Source organism: Erinaceus europaeus, chromosome 13, assembly GCF_950295315.1.
Source record: "Erinaceus europaeus chromosome 13, mEriEur2.1, whole genome shotgun sequence".
Classification (NCBI taxonomy): domain Eukaryota; kingdom Metazoa; phylum Chordata; class Mammalia; order Eulipotyphla; family Erinaceidae; genus Erinaceus; species Erinaceus europaeus.
Window position 1 is genome coordinate 66,048,995 of NC_080174.1, and position 21,445 is coordinate 66,070,439.

The 21,445-nt window shown below is 47.4% G+C and overlaps 1 protein-coding gene across 7 annotated transcripts in view; it reads right to left on the minus strand.

Annotated features, from left to right (window-relative positions):
- Positions 1-21,445, minus strand: part of KCNQ4 (potassium voltage-gated channel subfamily Q member 4) — a 73,897-nt gene that overhangs the window by 24,775 nt on the left and 27,677 nt on the right. For 4 of the 7 annotated variants that reach the window (XM_060206133.1, XM_060206132.1, XM_060206130.1 and 1 more), the window contains exons 2-7: positions 3,572-3,662; positions 2,224-2,350; positions 1,923-2,098; positions 1,142-1,267; positions 675-785; positions 418-513 (exon numbers count right to left, since the gene is read on the minus strand). In XM_060206133.1, the coding sequence (XP_060062116.1) occupies positions 418-513; positions 675-785; positions 1,142-1,267; positions 1,923-2,098; positions 2,224-2,350; positions 3,572-3,662 (727 nt within the window). The remainder of the gene's footprint in view (positions 1-417; positions 514-674; positions 786-1,141; positions 1,268-1,922; positions 2,099-2,223; positions 2,351-3,571; positions 3,663-21,445) is intronic. The other 3 variants (XM_060206135.1, XM_060206134.1, XM_060206131.1) reach the window with 2 other exon arrangements.

A 21,445-nucleotide genomic window follows, 5' to 3' on the forward strand; every position in this document is an offset into this window, starting at 1 on the left:
CCTCTGTCATCAACCCAAGTCTGTGCCTAACTTGACACGTGACCCCCCCCCCAAAAAAAAAGTCACATCTCCTTCAAAGTGGAATCACAGTTCTGAAGCTGGATAGATAAGCCAGTAAAAACAGGCAGTATTATGGACTGGGGAGAGAGTATTGGCTCTGCAAAAAACTTTTATTCCTGAGGCTCTGAGGTCCCAGGTTCCATCTCCAGCAACACCACAAGTCAGAGCTAGGCAGTGCTCTGGGGTCTCTCTCTCTCTCTCTCTCTTTCTCCCTCTCTCTCCGTATGTGTGTGTGTGTCCCTCTCATTAAAATTAACAAAATATCTTTAAATGAAATAAAGAAAAGAAAAGGCAAAGAGAAAAGAAGAAAAGAGGTGACACCCCAGCTCAGTTCACAAGCTCCCTGGTGTCTGGTACCTGGATGAGGTTGGCTGCTGGCATCCTCCGCTTCTCAAAGTGCTTCTGCCGGTGCTGTTCCTGGACTTTAAGGGCAAAGCCAGAGCCAAGGATTCCCTAGGGATTATGCTTGGTTGAGGGGAAGTGGCAATGGTGGGCACAGAAAAAGGTGGCAAAGGGGCCCCATGCCTCCCAACCACTAATGCAAGATAAAGGGTTAGCAATCACAGGACCTAGCTTCTCCCAACTTGGGCAATGCTAAACCAAGGGAGACTCACAGCAGGCAATGCAAAGAAGGAGATGCCAAGTAAGGCGAAGCCGGCAGCCAAGACCCTGCCCAGCCACGTGTGTGGTGTCTTGTCACCATAGCCAATGGTTGTCAGTGTGATCTAGGGACACAAATAGGTTATTCACAGGGCTAGTTGAATGGGGCCATCCATAGGAGTCCATTGGGGTCACAGGCATGTGGGAGGGATCATGGAAGGGGGGTCTCTGTGGCTGCCCATAGAGGCTGGCCACAGAGGTTGATTAAGATTATAAATGGACTCTCCTCACCCCAGAGCTGGTTGGAGGGGTTGATAGTGAGACTAGTTTGGGGCACAAGCAGGAAAGGGGGAACTGGTGACAGACTCTTGGTCCTAGTGGAAAGGACCAGCCCCCTCAACCCTGGATTGGGTCAGTGGTCAGCCAGGCTGAGAGATGGGGTCCCAGGTTGAAAAGCAGCTCTGCACAGACCCTCACGCACCGTGCCCCACCAGAGTGAGTCAGCGTAGGAGGAGAAGTCAGAGTTGGCATCCTTCTCGGCCAGATAGACCAGGAAGGAGGCGAAGATGAGCACCAGGAACCCGATGTACCAGGCGGTGATCAGCTCCTGTGGGGGCAGCAACAGTCAGATCAGGGAGGACAGGGAGGAGGGGCGTGAGGGGGTGAGGAGGGGAGCTGGAGCATCCCCAGCATGGCATGTGGGGCACGCTGTGGAAGGAGAAAAAAGAAACCCCCAACTCAGAGTTCCCTGGCTGCAAACTCTGCCCTTCACTAAAGAAGACCTTGCCTGGTATTTGCCCCAAAGGTCATGCCCAGTTATGACTCCTGTCCCATGCTCAGGCCTATACCCTCAGGTCCACCTTGCCTCGTGCCCCACATCCCAATTTCAGGCGTATTTATTTATTTTATTTTCCCAGAACACAGCTTAGTCCTGGCATATAGGTGGTGCCAAGGACTGAACCCGAGACTTTGTAAGCTCAGGCATAAAAGCCTTTTTACATAGCCACTATACTATCTCCCAAGCCCTAATTGCAGGATTATACCCAACCCACATGAAGCTCCATCCCAGGCCCACCCTGGGACCTGGCCCAGTTCTCCAGTTTGCTGTGGAACACCCCTTCTAACCCTGAAGATCCCAGGTGAGCCCCTAAATCCTAGCTGTCAGGCCCCGCCTCCTGCCCCCTGGGGCCCTGCCCCCTGGCTGGGTCCAACCCACTCCCGGACCCCAGCCAGAGTGTCTCCCTGGGCCGGCCGCATCTCACCTTGCTGTGCGCATAAACCACCGAGCCCAGGAGCTTCCAGGTGCCCCCGCGGCGGTCCATGCGCACCATGCGCAGGATCTGCAGGAAGCGCATGCTGCGCAACGCAGACGTGGCGAAGATGTTGCCCTGTGTGCCCGCGGCGATGACGGCCACCGAGGCCACGAACACAATAAAATCTGCGGGGGTGGGGGGGATCGTTCACAACCGCATCTGGGAACCGACCACCCACTGTCAGGACCCACCAAGGTCCTGGGTTCCCATGTCAGCAGCCAGGTCAGGGTGTGGGCACAGGCCTGGTTACCGATGACACAGAAGGGCTTTCTGGCAAAGCGAAAGCGGCCCTGCCATCCTCGGTAGCGGCAGCAGCAGCCAGCGGACCAGACGCGGATGATGTACTCCAAGCCAAACACCACGATCATCACGAATTCCTGTGGGGACAGGGGCCGAGTTCTGCAAGGTCCCCATTCTCCAGGGCCAGGTTCCAAGTCACATAGCTCAGACTGGCCTGTGCCGGCCCTGGATTGGGGGTAGTGGAATTTCCTTAATCACCTAGGGATTCTTAGACATGGGTAAGTCTTGAGAGGCTACCAGAAGACAAATGCCCTCCTTTCAGAAAAACATTTTATTGGGATGGGGAGACAGTATAACGGTGATACATAAAGGCTTTCACGCCTGAGGCAGCAAAGGTCCCAGGTTCAATCCCCAGTACCACCATAAATCAGAGCTGAGTAGTGCTCTGGTAAAGAAAGATAAAAATCTGTTGGGGAAATAATGGTTTACAGGACAACTGTTGACATGTGAGTACTGTTTCTCATCTCCCCGTGATAGAACCCCATGATAGATGTCTGCACACCACTGCCACCACCAACTCAAATCCTTTACTTTCGAGTACTGGATACCATGCCCTCCCCTTACCTCCCCCTAATCCAGAGTGCTTTGCTTTTCTGCAGTACTCCCCACCCTGGAAGGAAGACAAACTTGGACTTTCTTGAAAGACATAGAAGGGGTTATGCACACCTTGCACTGGGTGAAACTTGCACTGGGTAGAGACAGAGAGGCCGAAAGAGAGAGATGACAAGCACTGATGCTTCCTTCAGTGCAGTAGGGGTCAGGCTCAAACTTGGGTTGCACACATGGCAAAGCAGTACACTATCCAAGCAAGCTATTTGCTAACCCTCCTTCTGTGTCATTCAAAGAGCCTAAAAGACCAAGTATGTCTTCCTCCTTGAGCTTTCCCAGCCCCAAGAGCTATCCGGTTCTTCTGCTCCTCTCCTGCCCATTGACACCTAGCCAGCTCCGACTTTCTAACCCCAAATGATAATGTAGGGTTGCCACCTCTGACAACTTCTTTTAAGGGCGTGGGAACAAAACCCATCACAGCAAGGATGGAGTAAACAGTTCTGTCCTGAAAAGGAGGGGGCCTCTTCTTTGGGGCCACTCATCATAAGCCCCGCAAGGAAGCTGAAGTTCTCCCAACACTCAGTATAAAACAGGAGCTGAAGTTCAGAACAAGGAAGACACCAGTTCAGGGAAGACAACCCAGCACAGCCACTCTCTGAGCCCTGGCATGAGACACTTCTCTCCACCTGTGCCCTGAGCTTGGAGGTGCTCTCTCACAGCCTCCCTCAGCCTTGGATTCCGGCACTCACCAAGATGAGGAGACACTCATTGGCAAGTTCCTGGTGTTCCTGGATAGTGGACAGCACAGACAGCACCAGGCAGCTGAAGACCAGCAGAAATCTGCAATTGCAGCACGAAGGGAAGGGTTAGACTGCAGGGTGGAGAGGACAGCTGAGGAGCCAGAGGGGTGTGTGTGTGTGTGTGTGTGTGTGTGTGGTGTGTGTGGTGTGTGTGTGGTGTGTGTGGTGTGTGTGTGTGTGGTGTGTGTGTGGTGTGTGTGTGTGTGTGGTGTGTGTGTGTGTGTGGTGTGTGTGTGGTATGTGTGTGTGGTGTGTGTGTGTGTGTTTGGTGTGTGTGTGTGTGGTGTGTGTGTGGTGTGTGTGGTGTGTGTGTGTGTGGTGTGTGTGTGGTGTGTGTGTGTGTGGTGTGTGTGTGTGTGTGTGGTGTGTATGTGGTGTGTGTGTGTGTGTGGTGTGTGTGTGTGTGCAGGGGAAGCACCAGCTCTTAGTAGTCAATAATTAACCACGGAGAATACAGTGGCAGGACCCCTGAGGTGGCACAGTGGGTAAAGCATGGACTCTAACATGTTTAATTGCTGGTATCACATGTGCTGGAGTGATGCTCTGGTTCTCCCTCTTTTCCCCAACTATTAATAAATAAATGAATCTTAAAGAAAATACAGTACCACAAAAAGAGAGAGAGAAAGAGAAAGAAAGAAAAGAAAAGAAAAGAAAATGCAGTGCCACATCCACTGGAGACAGAGAGTGCCATCAACACAGGGCTTGGGCTGGGAGAACCTTCTGAGGTCACTCACCTCAGTGAGCCCTTCCTCTGCGAGGCACTGCTATCAAGTCTTGATGGCACTTTAAACTTCCCCAGACAGAAATCCTTCAGCCCCACTGCTTGGCTGACCGGAGACCCTCAGCTACATATAGGCCATGCTAAGGGAATTTTTTTTTCCATAGGACTTTTCTTTCTATATTAATAGTTAAACATCTAGAAAATGCCACTTCAGGGGGCTGGGTGGTAGTGCACCAGGTTAAGTGCACAGTACGAAGTGCAAGGACCCACTCAAGGATCCCAGTTCGAGCCCCCACTCCCCAGCCACAAGGGGAGGTCACTTCACAAGCGGTGAAGAAGGTCTGTAGGTGTCTTTCTCTCTTCTCTGTCTCCCCCTCCTCTCTCGATTTCTCTCTGTCCTATCCAACAAAAACAACAGCAGTAACAACAATAACAATAACAAAAAAAATGAAAAAAATGGCCTCTAGGAGCAGTGGATTTGTATGCAGGCACTGAGCCCCAGAAATAACACTGGAGGCAAGAAAAAAATTGTTTTCTTTAACTGGTAAAGTAAAAAAATATATATAAAACCTGCCTGATCATAGCATTATGATATACCAAGAATCAGCAAGGCTTATCTGTGGGTGGCAAAATTAAGATGTAGCATATTTTGCTTTTTGTTTATCTGTATATTTTCTAATGTTTTAAAAAATAATGTGAGGGCTAAGGACCTGGCATAATGGTTATGCAAAAAGCCTTTCATGTCTGAGGTATCAAAGGTCTAAGGGCTAGTCCCCAGAACCACCATAAACCAAAACTGAGCAGGCCTCTGGTTAAAAAATAAAATAAATAATATAAAAAAATGAAATAAACAGATATAATTTTTTTTTCCTCCAGGGTTATTGCTGAGGCTCAGTGCCTGCACCACAAATCCACTGCTCCTGGAGACTATTTTTTCCCTTTCTGTTGCCCTTGTTGTTTTATCATTGTGCTTATTATTGTTGTTGTTATTGATGTCATTGTTGGATCAGACAGAGAAAATGGGGAGAGGAGGGGAAGACAGAGAGAGGGAGAGAAAGATAGACACCTGCAGACCTGCTTCACCTCTTGTGAAGCGACCTCCCTGTCGGTGGGGACCCGGGGGCTCGAATTGGGATCCCTATGCTGGTCCTTGCGCTTTGTGCCATATGCACATAACCTGCTGTGCTACCACCCGACCTTCAACAGATATAAAATTTTAAGTGTATTTCCTTAAAAACAACAGGAAGGAGAGTCAGTAGTAACCCCATCCCACTCCTGGAGCACAACAGCCTTTGCCAACCAGCAGATGTGATATGAGGGTGCGTGCGACAGGCAGCCTCTCTGGAGCCCAGCTCACATGTCCAGCCACATATTCCCTGTCTCTTCTTGCATATCTGGTGGTCTCTCTAACACAGTATGTCCAAAATATGCCTCAACTGGCCTTCAGGTCTTGCTCGTTTCCAGTCTTCCCATCTCAGTAATGGAACTACTGCTGCCCAGGCTTGAATGAATGTCTGGGAATTTCCAGACTCTTCTTTTCCCTCATCTTCCACATCTTACCCCTTAGCAATTCCTATTGGCTCTCTCGTCAGAGTAGATCCCTGGACAGACCTCAGGTCACCTCCTGACTAAGCCACCATCTCGTTCTTGAGTTGTCTTCCCCCAACTCCCTCCAATCTGGCCCCACTGGAACCTAACCATTTCAAAGGAGCCAGCAATCACCCTACAATGCAAAGCTGGAAACCACCACTCTCCTTGCAAGTCTCCACTGGCTTCCCATAATACACACAGAGCTAAAGTCAGACTTCTTGGAATGTCCAGCAGGACCCTGAGACACTGCTCCCTCCCCTGCCTTTTGAGCTTGATTTCCTCCCCTTCCATCCCTCAATCACTGGGAGTCAGCCCATTTGTCCTCCTCTTCTCCAGCCTTGGCAGTTGCTTTGCTGCTTCCTTTGACAGTTGATTTTTTTTAAATTTCTTTATTGGGGAATTAATGTTTTACATTTGACAGTAAATACAATAGTTTGTACATGCATAACATTCCCCAGTTTTCCATATAACAATACATCCCCACGAGGTCCTCTGTCATCCTTTTCTAGGACCTGTATTCTCCCCCCCTCCACCCACCCCAGAATCTTTTACTTTGGTGCAATACACCAATTCCAGTTCAGGTTCTACTTGTGTTTTCTCTTCTGATCTTGTTTTTCAACTTCTGCCTGAGAGTGAGATCATCCCATATTCATCCGTGTGTTTCTGACTTATTTCACTTAACATGAATTTTTCAAGGTCCATCCAAGATCGGCTGAAAATGGTGAAGTCACCATTTTTTATAGCTGAGTAGTATTCCATTGTGTATATATACCACAACTTGCTCAGCCACTCATCTGTTGTTGGACACCAACAGTTGATTATCTATTGCTCTCTTACTCTTTCATGTCTCCAGTCAAACATCACTTACTTGGAGAGACCTTTCCGAGTCATTCCCTCTCCAAATCAGTGGTTCTATCCTACTCTCTCCCTATTCTGTTTTATGTATTTTTCTCATGGGTCTTTGAAAGACTGAGTAAGTGAATCACAGAATTTCACATTAAACAAGTAGTAAAACATTGTATCACCAAAGTCTCCAGATTGTGCCCACTGAAGATGCTCCCAAAGCATAAGCACATCTGTTCCTGATCCGTCAAGTTTCCCCAGCATACTCCTGAGGAGGAAAAGAAGGCAGGCCTTGGCAGGCAAGATAGCTCACCTGACAGAGTAAGTACTTTGTCATACATACAACACAGGTTCAAGCCTGGCTCCTACCATACTGGGGGGAAGCTTTGGTTCAATGGTGTCTTTTCTTCTTCTTCATTAACTAAGAACAAAGTACTGAGATGGTATGTATTTGCTAGTGAGAAGGAAGAGTGATAAAGGAAAACAGCTACAAATAAAGACAATCACTTCAGTCCTGTGAGAATGTCGTACATCAGAAATGATAATAACAGCAAATGCTGGAGAGGCTCCCGGGGTAAAAGAACTCTTTTACATTGTTGGTGGAAATGTAAATTGGTCCAATCCTTGTGGAGAGTAGTATGGAGAACTCTCAGAAGGCTAGAAATGGACCCGCCCTATGACCCTGCAGTTCCTCTCCTGGGGATATGGCCTCAGGAATCAAACACACCTACCCAAAAATATCTGTCATAGCAGCACACTTTTAAGAATATATATTTAAGATTTTATTTATTTATTAATGAGAAAGATAGGAGGAAGAGAGAGAGAAAGAGAGAACCAGACATCATTCTGGTACATGTGCTGCCAGGGATTGAACTTAGGACCTCATGCTTGAGAGTTGAACTCTTTATCCACTGTGCCACCTCCTGGGCCAGGCAGCATACTTTGTAATAGCCAAACCCTGGAAGCAACCCATGTGTCCAACAACAGATGAGTGGCTTCATAAGTTTTGTATGTATATGTACATAATGAAATACTACTCAGCTATTAAAAAGTGTGAAATTCACTTTCTTCACCTCATTTTGGATGGAGCTTGAAGGAATCATGTTAAGTGAGATAAGCCAGAAAAAGAAGGATGAATATGGGATGATTTCATTCATCGACAGAGATTGAGAAATAAGAACAGAAAAGAGAAATACGAAATAGAACTGGGTTTGGTGTACTGCACCAAAGTAAAGGACTTGGGTGGGGGTGGGGGCAGAGGGTTTTCAGGTCCTGGTGTATGATGGTGGAGGAGGGCCTAAGCTGGTGAAGACTGTTTTGCAGAAAACTGAGACATTTTACACATGTACCAGCAATTGTATGTACTATAAACCATTAATTTCTCCAATAAAAATATTCTTAAAAATAAATAAATTGAAAAAAAGAAAGAAAAACAACATCATTCTGGTGCATGTAATGCTTGGGATTGAACTCAGGTCCTCATGCTTATAAAACCATTACTCCGGGAGTTGGGCAGTAGCACCGTGGGTTAAGCACATGTGGCACAAAATGCAAGGACCAACGTAAGGATCCTAGTTTGAGCCCCTAGGTTCCCCAGCTGCAGGGGAGTCGCTTCACAAGCAGTGAAACAGGTCTGCAGGTGTCTATCTTTCTCTCCCCCTCTCTGTCTTCCCCTCCTCTCTCCATCTCTCTCTGTCCTATCCAACAATGATGACATCAATAACAACAACCATAATAACTACAACAATAAAACAACAAGGGCAACAAAAGGGAAAATAAATATTAAATTTTTTTTAAAAAGCCATTACTCCAACCACTGAATAACTCCTTGAGCTGCAAGTGTTATATCTCTCTTTCCTTCTCTCTACCTAAAAAGAAAGGAAGGAAGAAAGAGAGGAAGGGATTGGACCAAAGCAATGATATTCTGGTGATGACAAAAATAAATAAATAAACAAACAAACAAAAATAAGGAGGAGACAAGCTTCGGACCATGACCAGCTTTACTTTGTAGTTCCTGTTGTTGTTTAATGCCGTGCTGAAGAATGAACTCAGAACCTTACACATGTGCAGTACTGCTGAACAGTTTCTCTGGTCCAGTTTTCTTTCTTTTCTTTTTTTTTTTTTTGAGGGAGAAAGAGAAATAGTGGGGAGAAGAAGAGATACAGACAGAATAGAGAGGGTGGGATAGACAGCATAAGGTTGTGCAGGAAGACTCTCATGCCTGAGGCTCCAAGGTCCCAGGTTCAATTCCACCCTAAACCAGACCTGAGCAGAACCTGGCATGAGAGTCTTTTTCTTTTACATAACCACTATGCTATCTGCCCCACTCCCCGCTGATACTGCATTAAAAGCCCTTGAACTTCACTTCCCCTACCTTTATACACTGGCTGGAAGTTTTTCCACCATAGATGCTCAATATAGTAGAATAGATTAACTTAACAATTTGTGTTCCAGGTGCCTGGATAATTATCTCTACCTTCCAGCTGAGGAAATGGGGGCCAGGACACAGCAGACTTGCTCAAGATCATAGTCAGCCTGTAGCAGAGTTCAGGGTCCAACTCACACTGACTGCCAAGCTCCCTTGGCCTTCCTGAGGAGTTTCTCTCACCTACACAAACACTTCTCTTTTTAATATTTATGTATTTATTTATTGACTTGGCCAGAGAAATTAAGAGGGGGAGGGGAGCTAGGAAGAGAGAAAGAGAGACACTTGCAGACCTGCTTTGCTGCTAGTGAAGCTTCTTCCTGTAGGTGAGGAATGAAAGTTTGAACTTGGATCCTTGTGCACTGCAATATGTGTGCTCAACCAGATGTGCCACCGCCCAGGCCCTATACTTATTTTTAATTCCCACCAGTATTACTACTGGGGCTCAGTGCCTGCATGACAAATCTGCTGCTCCCAGTGGCCTTTTAAAAATGTATATTTCTTTTATCTGATAGAAGAGAGAGAAATTGGGGGGGGGGGGAGATAGACTGAAGAGAAAAAGAGAGATACCTGCAGTACTGCTTCACCACTTGTGAACTTCTCTCGTGCAGGTGAAGACCAGAGGCTAGAACCTGGGCCCCTGGGCATGATAATGTGTGCATTCAACTGGGTGTGCCACCGTGTGGTATAAATACACTTCTGGGGCAGCAGACGGCTCAGTGTCTAAAGTCTGTAAATGGAGGAGATCCGGGGTAGGGAGGATGCCTGAGCTTGGAACTGTCTGTGTCTGCCAGAGCCAGTGTGTGACTTCACTCACTCGAGTATGGACCATCTCTGAGCCCTCTAGGGCCCGTGCTTCTCCAGCCATACACAGACAAGCTAGGTGGCGTCAGCCCTTGTTAACTGCCCAAGCAGAGAGAACACACTAGCTGCCACTTTCTTTCTTTTAAAAAATTAAATAATAATTATTTATTTATTTATTGGATGCAGAGAAATCACCTGCTTGAGCACACATGTTACAGTGCACAAGGCCTTAGGTTCGAGCCCCCAGTCCCCACCTGCAGGGGGAAAGCTTCACAAGTGGTGAAGCAGTGCTGCAGGTTTCTCTCTGTCTCTCTTCCTCTATCTCCCCCTTCCCTCTTGATTTCACACTGTCTCTATCAAATAAACATAATATTAAAAAAAAAAGACTGGATGTAGAGAAATATGAAGGGGGGGACAGAGAGAAAGAGAGACACCTGCATCTCTGCTTCACTGCTCGTGAAACTTGCCCCCTGCAGGTAGAGACAGGGACCCGAATCCTTGCTCATTATAATTTGTGCATTCGCCTGAGTACACCACCACCCAGCCCCCTGGTAGCCACTTTCTGGAGCATAATGTCCATCAGCCTGCTGCACTTTGGCTCCACGTCCCCCCTCATCCTGCCCAGTAAGCAGAGATGGGGCTACTGGTCCACTCTCCTAGCTCAGGCTCCTCACTCCGTCTGCCACTCTGGGACTGTCTCTTCCATTCAGGAAAGCAGCAAGGAGACTTAAGGTGACTAGATGCATGGTTTGCTGAGATAGGAAGTTCTCAAGAGACTGCAAGCATCAGAATCAATGGAAGAACTTACCAGAATACAGATTTGGGGGGCCAGCTCCTAGAATGTCTCATTCAAGAAGTATGAGGTATAACCCAAAAATTCACATTTTTTAAAATATTTTATTTAGTATTGGATAGAGACAGAGAGAAATTGAGAGGGAAGGGGGGAAGTAAAGAGGGAGAGACAAAGAGAGACACCTGCAGCCTTGCTTCACCACTTGTGAAACATCCCCCCTGCAAGCTCAAACCCGGGTCCTTACGCACTGTAATGTGAGTGCTTAACTGGGTACACCACTGCCTGGCCCCAGAATTCACATTTCTACAAAGTTCCTCAGCAATACAAATACTACTCTTCTGGGGAACACACTTTAAAAAAATCACTAGTTTAACTGATGGGAGTGGCTGTGAATTTTAATTCGATTACTAGACAGTTCAGGACTTTTTTAATAACTGCAATTATTACCTGCTCCCCACACTGCTCTGAAGTAGTCACAGGGCAGGGGAGGTGAGGAAAGCCAGATGGGGAAGTAGGGCTCCTGCCAACATCAGCATCACCTCTGGTTTGCTGTGTGACCCTAGGTAATAACCATAACCGCTCCTGCTGGCCAAGGCCTTCCTATCCGCCAGGCGCTGTGCCAAGCCCTCTCCACTTGGACTCTTGCTTCGCACAACCCGCATGCTCAGCAGCATGGGCGCCCAAGGTAGACTAGTAAGGCTGCACTACTCTGTGAAGCTGCTAGGAACCACTGAATCCTATACTTTGTATGTTTCTTTTCTATGTACTTGTTTTATTGGCTAGAGACAAATTGATAGGGAAGGGGGAGATAAAGAGGAAGAGAGAAAGAGAAATTTGCACCCCTGCTTCACTGCTTGCAAAGCTTTACCCCTGCAGGTGGGGACTGGGGGCCTGAACCCAAGTCCTTGTGTACTGTAACATGTGTGCTCAACCAAATGTGCCACCACCCACCCCATCCCCTGCTATGAAGTCTCTTTTAAAGTATTTATCTAGGCTCTTCTTCTCTTTTCTCTCCCCTGAGTCCCGACCTGGAGAAGGGCTGGCGTGCAGAGCGGGAGGTGGCCATTGCGGTTTGGCGCCACGTGACTTAACCCGCTGTGCTCACACCTGACTCTGGGGCTCTGCATGAATAAAGAATTGTATTATTACGCTGCCATGAGTTCCTGATCTCTTGCCCGTGATGTTTGCCTGGCAATTCTCCAATAAAGAAATAAAATTTTAAAAAATAATAAAGTAAAAAAAAAAATATATATATATATATATATATATATATATATATATATATATATATATATATGGTTGGTGAAATAGCTTATTTGGATAGTGTGCTTCTTTGCCTTGTGCATGACTCAGGTCCAAGCCAAGTCCAGGGCTTCAGGTAGGCAAGTCCTGAGCTTTACCACAAAGCCACCTCCTCAGACACTAAATTACACATTTTCAAATAGGGGGAGAGGGTTGGTGGTGACTCAGCAATAGAGTCCATGCTTTGGACGTGTGGGACCCCAGTACTGCATTGGAATAGATCAGTGTCCTAGCCTGCTTTTCTTTCCCTCCTGCTCACACACATAATAGAAAATAAATAAATAAATAAATGGAGCAGCAGGGGAGATAGTATAGTTGTTATGCCAAAGATGTTCGTGCCCAAGGTTCTCTGGTCCCAGTACCATCATAAGCCAAAGCTGAGTGGTTCTCTGGTAGTAAATAAATAAATGGAAGGAACTTTATGGAATGTGAATTATATTTCAATGAAGTGTTGTTTAAAGTACAGGAAAAAGGACTACAGAAAACATAATGGTTATGCAAAAAAGACTCCCATGCCTGAGGCTCAATCCCCAGCACCACCATAAGCCAGAGCTGAGCAATGCTCTGGTGAAAAAAAAAAGTAATGATAATGAGTTAACTAAATAAATAAAATGCAAAAAGAGAGCTGGAGAGATAGCTCATCCAGTAGGGTACCTGCACTGCCCTTGTGTGAAACCCAGGTTCAAACCCTGGCACCATGTGAAAGGTGCTATGATAACAGAGAAAATTTCAGCACTGCCATATTTTTCCAGCTCTCTGTCTCTTTTTGCATGAAAAAAAAAAAAAGACCCAGAACAAAGGTAACACCCACGTACAAGGCCTCAGTTACACCAGACACACACACACACACATTAATAAGTAAATACAGATAGATAGATATAGTGGGTTGTTCAAAGTGATGAAGTCAGAACCTGAATCCAAGTTATCCTGGACTACCAAGGCCTCAGTTTCCCTCTGTGCAACACGAATGTGGGAGACAGCTCAGTAATGGCTAAGATTCTGCCAACCCTGCAACAGTCCAGCATTGGAGCAGGAGGGAGAGGGCCAGCAATGAGCTCAATTCCAGGTTCTCTGGGGAATGTCCCTGGGGAGACAGATGCCTTGACACAGAAGAGATGGGGATATGGCAAGGGGAAGGGTGTCACACAACAGAAAAGAGGTTCTCACCTAACTTCTCCCAACTATAGTTTTTTTTTTTTTTTTTAAAAAGCTTTATTTATGTGTACCTAGCAGTACAAATTGTAATAGCCCAAACCTGGAAGCAACTCAGGTGTCCAACAACAGTTGAATGGTTAAGAAAATTGTGGGGGCTGGGTGGTGGTGCACCTGGGTGAGTGCACGTTACAATGCACAAGGACCTGGGTTCAAGCCTCCAGTCCCCACCTGAAGGGGGAAAGCTTTGCAAGTGGTGAAGCAGGGCTGAAGGTATCTCTCTGTCTCTCTCTCTCTATTATCCCCTCCCCCCTCGATTTCTGGCTGTGTCTATCCAAATAAATAAAGACAATTTTAAAAAATGCAAAAAAAAGAAATTAAAATTTAAAAAAGAAAATTGTGGTGTCTATATACACAATGGAATACTACTTAGCAGTACAAAATGATGAAATCTTTTCTTCTTTCATTTTCTGGTTGGAACTTGAAGGAATCATATTAAGTGAGATAAGCCAGAAGGAAGAGGACAAATACTGGATGGTCTGGCTTAGAGGTGATACTTAAGAAGGAAGGCAAGAAAGGGGAGACACAGGGAAAATTCTGGATTGAGGTGAGATGTAATTGCAGCAAAGCAAAAGATTATAAAGTAAGTGGAGAGGGAAAGAAAGAATGTCGGGTCCCCAGGACATGTTGGTGAAGAGAGACTTGGGTTGGTGGTGGGAGTGGTGTGCAGATACCTATCATGGGGAGATAAGACACTGTACTCATGTATCACCCACTGTCATGTAGACCATTATTTCCCTCAATAAAATGACTTTTAAAAGATCTTTATTTCGAGAGTCAGGCGGTAGAGCAGCGGGTTAAGCGCACATGGTGCAAAGCCCAAGGACCGCCTTAAGGATCCCGGTTCAAGCTCCCGGTTCCCCACCTGCAGCGGAGTCACTTCACAGGCGGTGAAGCAGGTCTGCAGGTGTCTGTCTCTCGCCCGCCCCCCCCCCCCCGTCTTCCCCATCCTCTCTCCATTTCTCTCTGTCCTATCCAACAATGACGACATCAATAACAACAATAATAACTACAACAATAAAACAACAAGGGCAACAAAAGGGAATAAATAATTTTTTTAAATCTTTATTTTTTGTAATTTTATTTATTTTCCCTTTTGTTACCCTTGTTGTCTTTTTTTTTGTCGTTGTAGTTATTATTGTTGTTGTTACTGATATCATCGTTGTTGGATAGGACAGAGAGAAATGGAGAGAGGAGGGGAAGACAGAGAAGGGGAGAGAAAGACAGACACCTGCAGACCTGCTTCACTACCTGTGAAGCGACTCCCCTGTAGGTGGGGAGCCAGGGGCTTGAACCAGGATCCTTATGCCGGTCCTTGTGCTTTGCACCACGTGCGCTTAACCCAGTGCACTACCACCCGACTCCCAAAATCTTTATTTCTTAGGGTCAGGTGGTGGTGCATCTGGTTGAGTGCACACATGACAGTGCACAAGAACCCAGGTTCAAGGCCCTGGTCCCCAGCTGCAGGGGGAAAGCTCCACAAGTGGTGAAGCAGGGCTGCAGGCGTCTCTGCATCTCTCTTCCTCTCTATCTCTCCCTACCCTCTCAATTTCTCTCTGTCTCTATCCAATAATAAATAAGTAAATAGATAAATAAATAATTTTAAAAGACCTTTTAAAATCTTTATTTCTTTAGTTTGTGCAAGAGAAAGAAAGGGAGAAGCAGAGAATCACTGTAGCTTATATAGTTCTGGGGACTGAAACTGGGGCCTCACACTTGCAAGCCCTGCACTCTACCCACTGAGCTTCCTCCCCCACTATTAAGCCATAATCTCTTACGAAACAGTAATCATCCCCTATTCTCATCCAAATTTACAATAAAGTCAGAAATGAGTAATCCTAAGAAAATGAACAAGTATAATCCCACAGTGAGATGATGGCAGAAGTGAGGACACCCCAAACAGAGAGAGCAGGATGGGCAAGCAACAGAAATGTGGGATCCTGTCGGAACCCAGGATGGCCAGTAGTTTGAGTGGTGAGTGCTTGACATGAAGGGGCAGTGGAGAAACCAGAGATGATCAAATCTGGAGGCCAGGGGTGGCCCCCTTGGGCATTTTGAGCATTATCCTAAAGGGATTAGGGGTGGTCCAGGAGGTGGCATAGTGGTGGAACTTTGGGCTTCCAAGCATCTAAGCATTTGAACCCTGGCATATGCCAGAGTGCTGTTCTGGCCTCTTTCTCTCTATCCACTCATTTCTATCTAATTCATGAAATAAATAATAAAGCTTTAAAAGTAAGTAAATCATCACAGTGACTGAAGAAAAAATATGGCAGCCCGGACCAGGATGAAAGTGGAAGGAAGCAGAGAGAATCCAATGGATGGAAAGAGCTTTAGGATAAGGCTTGCTTGACAGTTCACTGCAAGGACACTGTGGGAGAACGAGTACTCTATATCTCTGTGGAGAAAGACACCTTGAGATGGAAATGCTGAGATGGAAAACCCTGGTGGACAGCAGTGGGTGGGTGGGGTGGCATTCTGTCCTACACATGACAAGAGGGGCAGGCCTGGGGGACACAAGACAAATACTTGCTGGGTATTTGGTGGGTATCAGCATGGAGGTTGTGACTCAAATCTTAGGAGCAGCCAAAATAGTCCAGGGAGTGAATCTAGAAGAGGACCAGGAAATCAGAAGGTACAAAAGGAGGAGACATCCTGAGCTCAGGCCATAAAGCATCCAGAACAACTGCAATGGAGCTAGGCAGTGTCATACCAGGTGGAGTGCACACATTACCATGCCTAAGGAGCCAGGTTCAAGCCCCTATCCCCTACCTGAGGGGTTGGGGGGGGGGAGTGTCACAAGTGGTGAAGCTGTGCTGCAAATGTCTGTCTTTTTCTCTCCCTATCTCCTCCTTCCCTCTCAGTTTCTCCCTGCCACTATCTAAAATAAATAAATAAAATATTAAAAAACAAACAAACAGAAACCTGTAAGGAGTGGCAGCACAGAAGCCAAGTGGAGAAAGTGTTACAGGAAGCTGGGAGTGGACAACAGACAATGTGTCAAATGTGGCTAAGAGGTCAATCGAGATAAGGCCTGAAAAATGTCCATTGGGTCTGGTGACAAGCTAGTCACGGGGTATCTTGGCAAGGGTGGCTTTAGATGGAAGGGAGGAGTGGAGCAGGCCCAGATGAGGTGATAAAAGGAGAAGGATGAGGGGGCCTTGGAGACAGTGACTATTTAAAGAACTTTGACTGGAAAGAGTAGAGGCTGAGATCAGTAGCGGGAGAAGGAGCACAGAGAGGTGTTCTTTTTTTTAAGATGAGAAAGCCAGAGTGGAAGGAGCCAGGAGAGAAGCAGCAGCCCAAGATGCAGGAGTGTGGGAGAGAGGGGGAGTGATCAATGGAATCAAGTCCCCAGGGCAGCGGACAGGCAGGTGCTGGGCAAGCCAAGCGGGTGCTGGGCAGCAAGAGCCCAGTCAGCTTCCATGGTGACTGGACGAGGAGGCTGGGGGTCAGGTGGGAGCCCAGAGAGCTCCCACCTGGGCTTCCTGTGTGAAGAGGAGGCTGGGTCTGCTTATGTGGGGTGGGGCAAGTAGAAGGTCTACAGAGGCACCAGAGGTTGGAAATAGCTGGTGGAGGATGGGAGAAGGAACTGATCAGGCCCTGGGGGGGAAGGGGGGCTCTCAAGAGGACACAGGACTAATGTCTCCATCCGAAAGGATGGGAGGAAACGCCTGGAGAGAGAACCAGAGCATCACTCTGGTACATGTAATGCCAGGGATAAAACCCAGGAGCTCATGCTCACAAGTCTGGCAGTCTAGCCACTGCTGTTTTGCTTTTAAGACTTGATCATCTTGAGGGAGGGATGGGCCCACCACCACCAGTGGAAAAAAAAATGCAGATTCAGGTTCCTCCTCTTTGTCCTCCTGAGTCTCCTACCTTCCCCCTCTCCAGCCTCCCTCTTCCTGGATTGAGCCCGGCAGTGTTCATTGCCTGCCTAGCCACCAGCTGGCTTCTTCATTTCTGTATTTGGCCTTGGAATGTTTGTGACCCCTTCTTTGTACCCCACCTCCCCCAATACTAGGACCTCAAAGGCAAGATTCTATCTTCCCTCTGCTGGTGGACCCTGGGCCAGTCTGTCCCCATTCCAGGATCCCTATCGCCTCATCTTTGAGCAGGAAAGAGCTTACGAAGTCCCACAACTGAGTCAATGCTGAAGACAGGACTTCAGATGGAGCTGAGAGGCACTTCCTGAAGCAGGTGGGAGGTAGCTGGCCTGGAGGGCCCCTGGCTCCTCTGGGCAGAACAGACTCTTGTTTTCCCTGTGGGGGTAGGGATGGGGGTAGGAGTGGGGGGTGAGTAAAGGGGCAGGGCAGTAAGCCAGGCCTCAGAGCAAGGCTCTTTCCAAGAATCCTCAGGGGCTGGGACGAGAAGTTTTCTCTGATCCAGCGATTCTAAATATGGCAAAGGGAGCACAAGCACGTGACTCCTGGCCCCACACCAGGGCTGCCGCCAACCAACACTGCCTCTCTGGACCAGAGGCCTGCGTGGGGGCTCAAGGCAAGGGATGAAACCTTAACAGAGCCTCAGTTTACCTGACCATGACATGAAAGGGGCAGGGGAATGACTCTAGGAGTGCCAAGGTCCCTTCAACCTGATGATCCCCCAGCAGTGGGGTGAAAGGGAGAGGATTGGCTTTCAGCTCAGCTCCAGATTCTTTGAGGAAGTCCCTGGAGGGACAGCAGCTTCCAGAACACTATACAAACTATGAAAAACATGCCCCACCCCAACCCCCTCCTGGATAACGAATTAGAGAAAACCATTCCCTTTAGCCTGGAAAATTAGAAAACGCTGGCCCCCTCTGGATGGGCCTATTAGAAACAGACCTTCCTTGCTCCGGGCTGAGCCAGCCAGCTCGGACACACACTGCTGACAGTGCTGCCAGGTGCCCCTTTGCAGTACATGGGATACAAAGGCTCACACAGTCCAGGAAGGGCCAACCCTATATGGTCCCCAAGGCTCCAGTCCCTCTCCTGTCTGCCACTAGACTGTTCTAAAGCTGAAACTGACCCCAAGAGAGCCCGCCACCCCCACTCCCAGAGGTTGCACTGAGCCAACTGAATTGTCTTGGTCAGGAACAGAAGCAAAAACCAGAGGAGAAGCTTAGCAGAAGTGCAGAGAGGAGAGAGGAGGCAGCACTACATCTGCATTGCCTCCCTGCTTCTCTCCTATTGAAAGCCCAAGTGAGCTCTTGCCACAGAGCCACAGTGGAAGCCTTCTGTTTCCTTCAGGAAGTGTCCCCCATGTTCATAGGCCAATTCTTTTGTGTTAGGGCAAATGGCCTTGGTGCACCAGGATGTGGGGGGTGGTGTCTGCTGGACAAGGTACTCAAGGAGTCCTGAGCCCTCCTGCTCCTGCTCGGCCCAGATCCAAACTTGTTCTTGCTATTTCTCTCTCCCAGACCAGCCAGACTACCTGGTGCACCAGGTTAGTGGGCCGAACAAGAGACGAGGCTGGAAACCAAGGGACAACGGAAGCCATCCACCTGCTCTAGGCCCACCAGACAGCTGACGTCTCAGATAGATGGAGTGTGGGCCCGGCCAAACAGGAGACTAGCAAAGGGGACTTGAGCGAGGACGGACTACTGGCAGACCAGACTTGAGAAACTTAAATAAGGTGGCCAGGGGGGAGAGCTCCATGTGGATTTGGGTGGCTCAGGTTTACATGCTAGATTTGGCATATGATTCCACTGGGACAAAGAGCTTTGATGCTTATGCGAGAGAAAGTGTGGGGGCCAGGTGGTGGCACACCTGGTTAAGCGCACACGTTACAGTGCACAAAGACCCAGGTTCAAGCCCCTGGTCCTCACCTGCAGGGGGAAAGCTTCACAAGTGGTGAAGCAGGGCTGCTGGTGTCTGTTTCTTTCCTTCTGTGTCTCCCCATCCCCTCTCAATCTCTGTCTCTATCCAACAACAAGTAAATTAATAATAAAACCCGTTTTTAAGTGTGAGATCCACTGATATGGGAGCTCAGGCCCTAACCTTTTAGCATGGCTGTAAAAAAGGGCCTTGTCCAGCAGCCACAGCACACTCTCCACTCGGGCCTGGCCCTGACACTGCTCCACTGTCAGCTCGCTACCCTCGCAACAGCAAGAAAAGCTTCCCCACCACCACATTTGCTCATGCTCTGTCTGCTCATCTGGCTGGATGAAGTGGGAGCCCCCATCTTCTGCTCACTTGGCCCCATCCCCAATCACCCAGTCCCATCTCTATGCTCACCTTCCTCCTGGATTAGTGAGTGGAAAAGCTCCGAGTGTCTGCCTTTTCCTATCTGTCTCAAGCTGGCTGAGGTGTCATCCCTTTCACCTTCGCTCGTGCCCAATGCAGAATGGGTGCCCAGTGAAAGTTTCTTGAGGAAGTAGACAGCCATAGAACTGGACCTCTGAGTGCTACTACCCACCTCTCTGTGTCCATAACCTGCTAGCTGCTCTTGCCTCAAGTTCCCTGCAGCAGGTGGCACCATGAGGGAGTGAGCCATACAGCCCAGAGACACAGAACACTGACTCACTCTTTCATTCATTTGGTAACGTTCCTCCTCCTCAGAGCTCTCATCTCATGGTGGGAAAATGGACAATAAACCAGTAGTGAAGGCAGAGAGGGCTGGGAGAAAGCATAATGGTTATGCAAAAAGAGATTCCAAGTCCATGCACCAGAGATTCCAAGTTCAATTCCAGTATTACCAGAAGCCTGAATTGAGCAGTGCTCTAGTGTCTAGTGGAAGGAAGAAAAGTAGGAAGGAAGGAAGGAAGGAAGGAAGGAAGGAAAGAAGGAAGGAAGGAAGGGAGGGAGGGAGGGAGGAAGGGAGGAAGGAAGGGAGGGAGGGAGGAAGGGTTAGTGGTTTGAAATGTCAGATAACAGTGGAGAAAAATCAAATGAGAAAAGGGGACAAAGACTGTTGATAGAATATGTTTTAATTTATTTTTTGTGGGGGCTGAGCAGTAGAGCACTCAATTAAGCACAGATATTACAATGTGCAAGGATCTGGGTTCAAGCCTCCACTTCCCACCTGCAGGGGAGACACTTCACAAGCAGTGAAGCAGATCTGCAAGTGTCTATCTTTCTCTCTTCTTCACTATTCCCTTTTCCTCTCAGTTTTGCTCTGTCCTATCAAATAAAAATAAATAAATAGGGAGTCGGGCGGTAGCAGAAGCAGGTTAAGTACACATGGCGCAAAGCGCAAAGACCTGCATAAGAATCCCGATTCGCACCCCTGGCTCCCCACCTACAGGGGAGTCGCTTCACAAGCAGTGAAGCAGGTTTGCAGGTGTCTATCTTTCTCCCCTCTCTGTCTTCCCCTGCTCTCTCTGTTTCTCTCTCTCATATCCAACAACAACGACATCAATAACAATAACTACAACAATAAAACAACAAGGGCAACAAAAGGGAATAAATAAATATTTAAAAATAAAGAAATAATAAAATAGAAAGAAATAAAAAATAAAATAAAATGGGGAAAAATGGCTGCAGGGAGCAGTGGATTTGTAGTGCTGGCACTAAGCCCCACTGATAACCCTGGTGGCAATAAAATAAAAACATTAATAGAAAAATAATTTTTTAAATAAAAATATTTACTTATTTCCTTTTGTTGCCCTTGTTGTATTGTTGTCATTGTTGTTGGATAGGACAGAGAGAAATGGAGAGAGGAGGGGAAGACAGAGAAAGGGAGAGAAAGACAGACACCTGCAAACCTGCTTCACCGCTTGTGAAGCGACTCCCCTGCAGGTGGGGAGTCAGGGGCCCAAACCAGGATCCTTACATCAGTCCTTGTGCTTTGCACTTATCCTGTTGTGCTACAGCCCGACTCCCAAAAAATAACATTTTTTAATTTATTTTTTCCTTTATTGGAGGATTAACGTTTTACAGTTGCCAATAAATACAATAACTTGTACATGCATAACATTTCTCAGTTTTCCACATAACAATACACCCCCACTAGGTCCTCTGTCATCCTTTTTGGACCTGTATTTCCTCCCCTCCCCCCCACCCCAGAGTCTTTTATTTTGGTGCGATACACCAACTTCAGTCCAAGTTCTGCTTAGAGTTTTCTTTTCTGGTCTTGTTAGAAAATTTAATTTAGAAATAGTAATAACATATTTTAAGCTAACAGGGTTATCACTGGGGCTCAGACTCCATCACT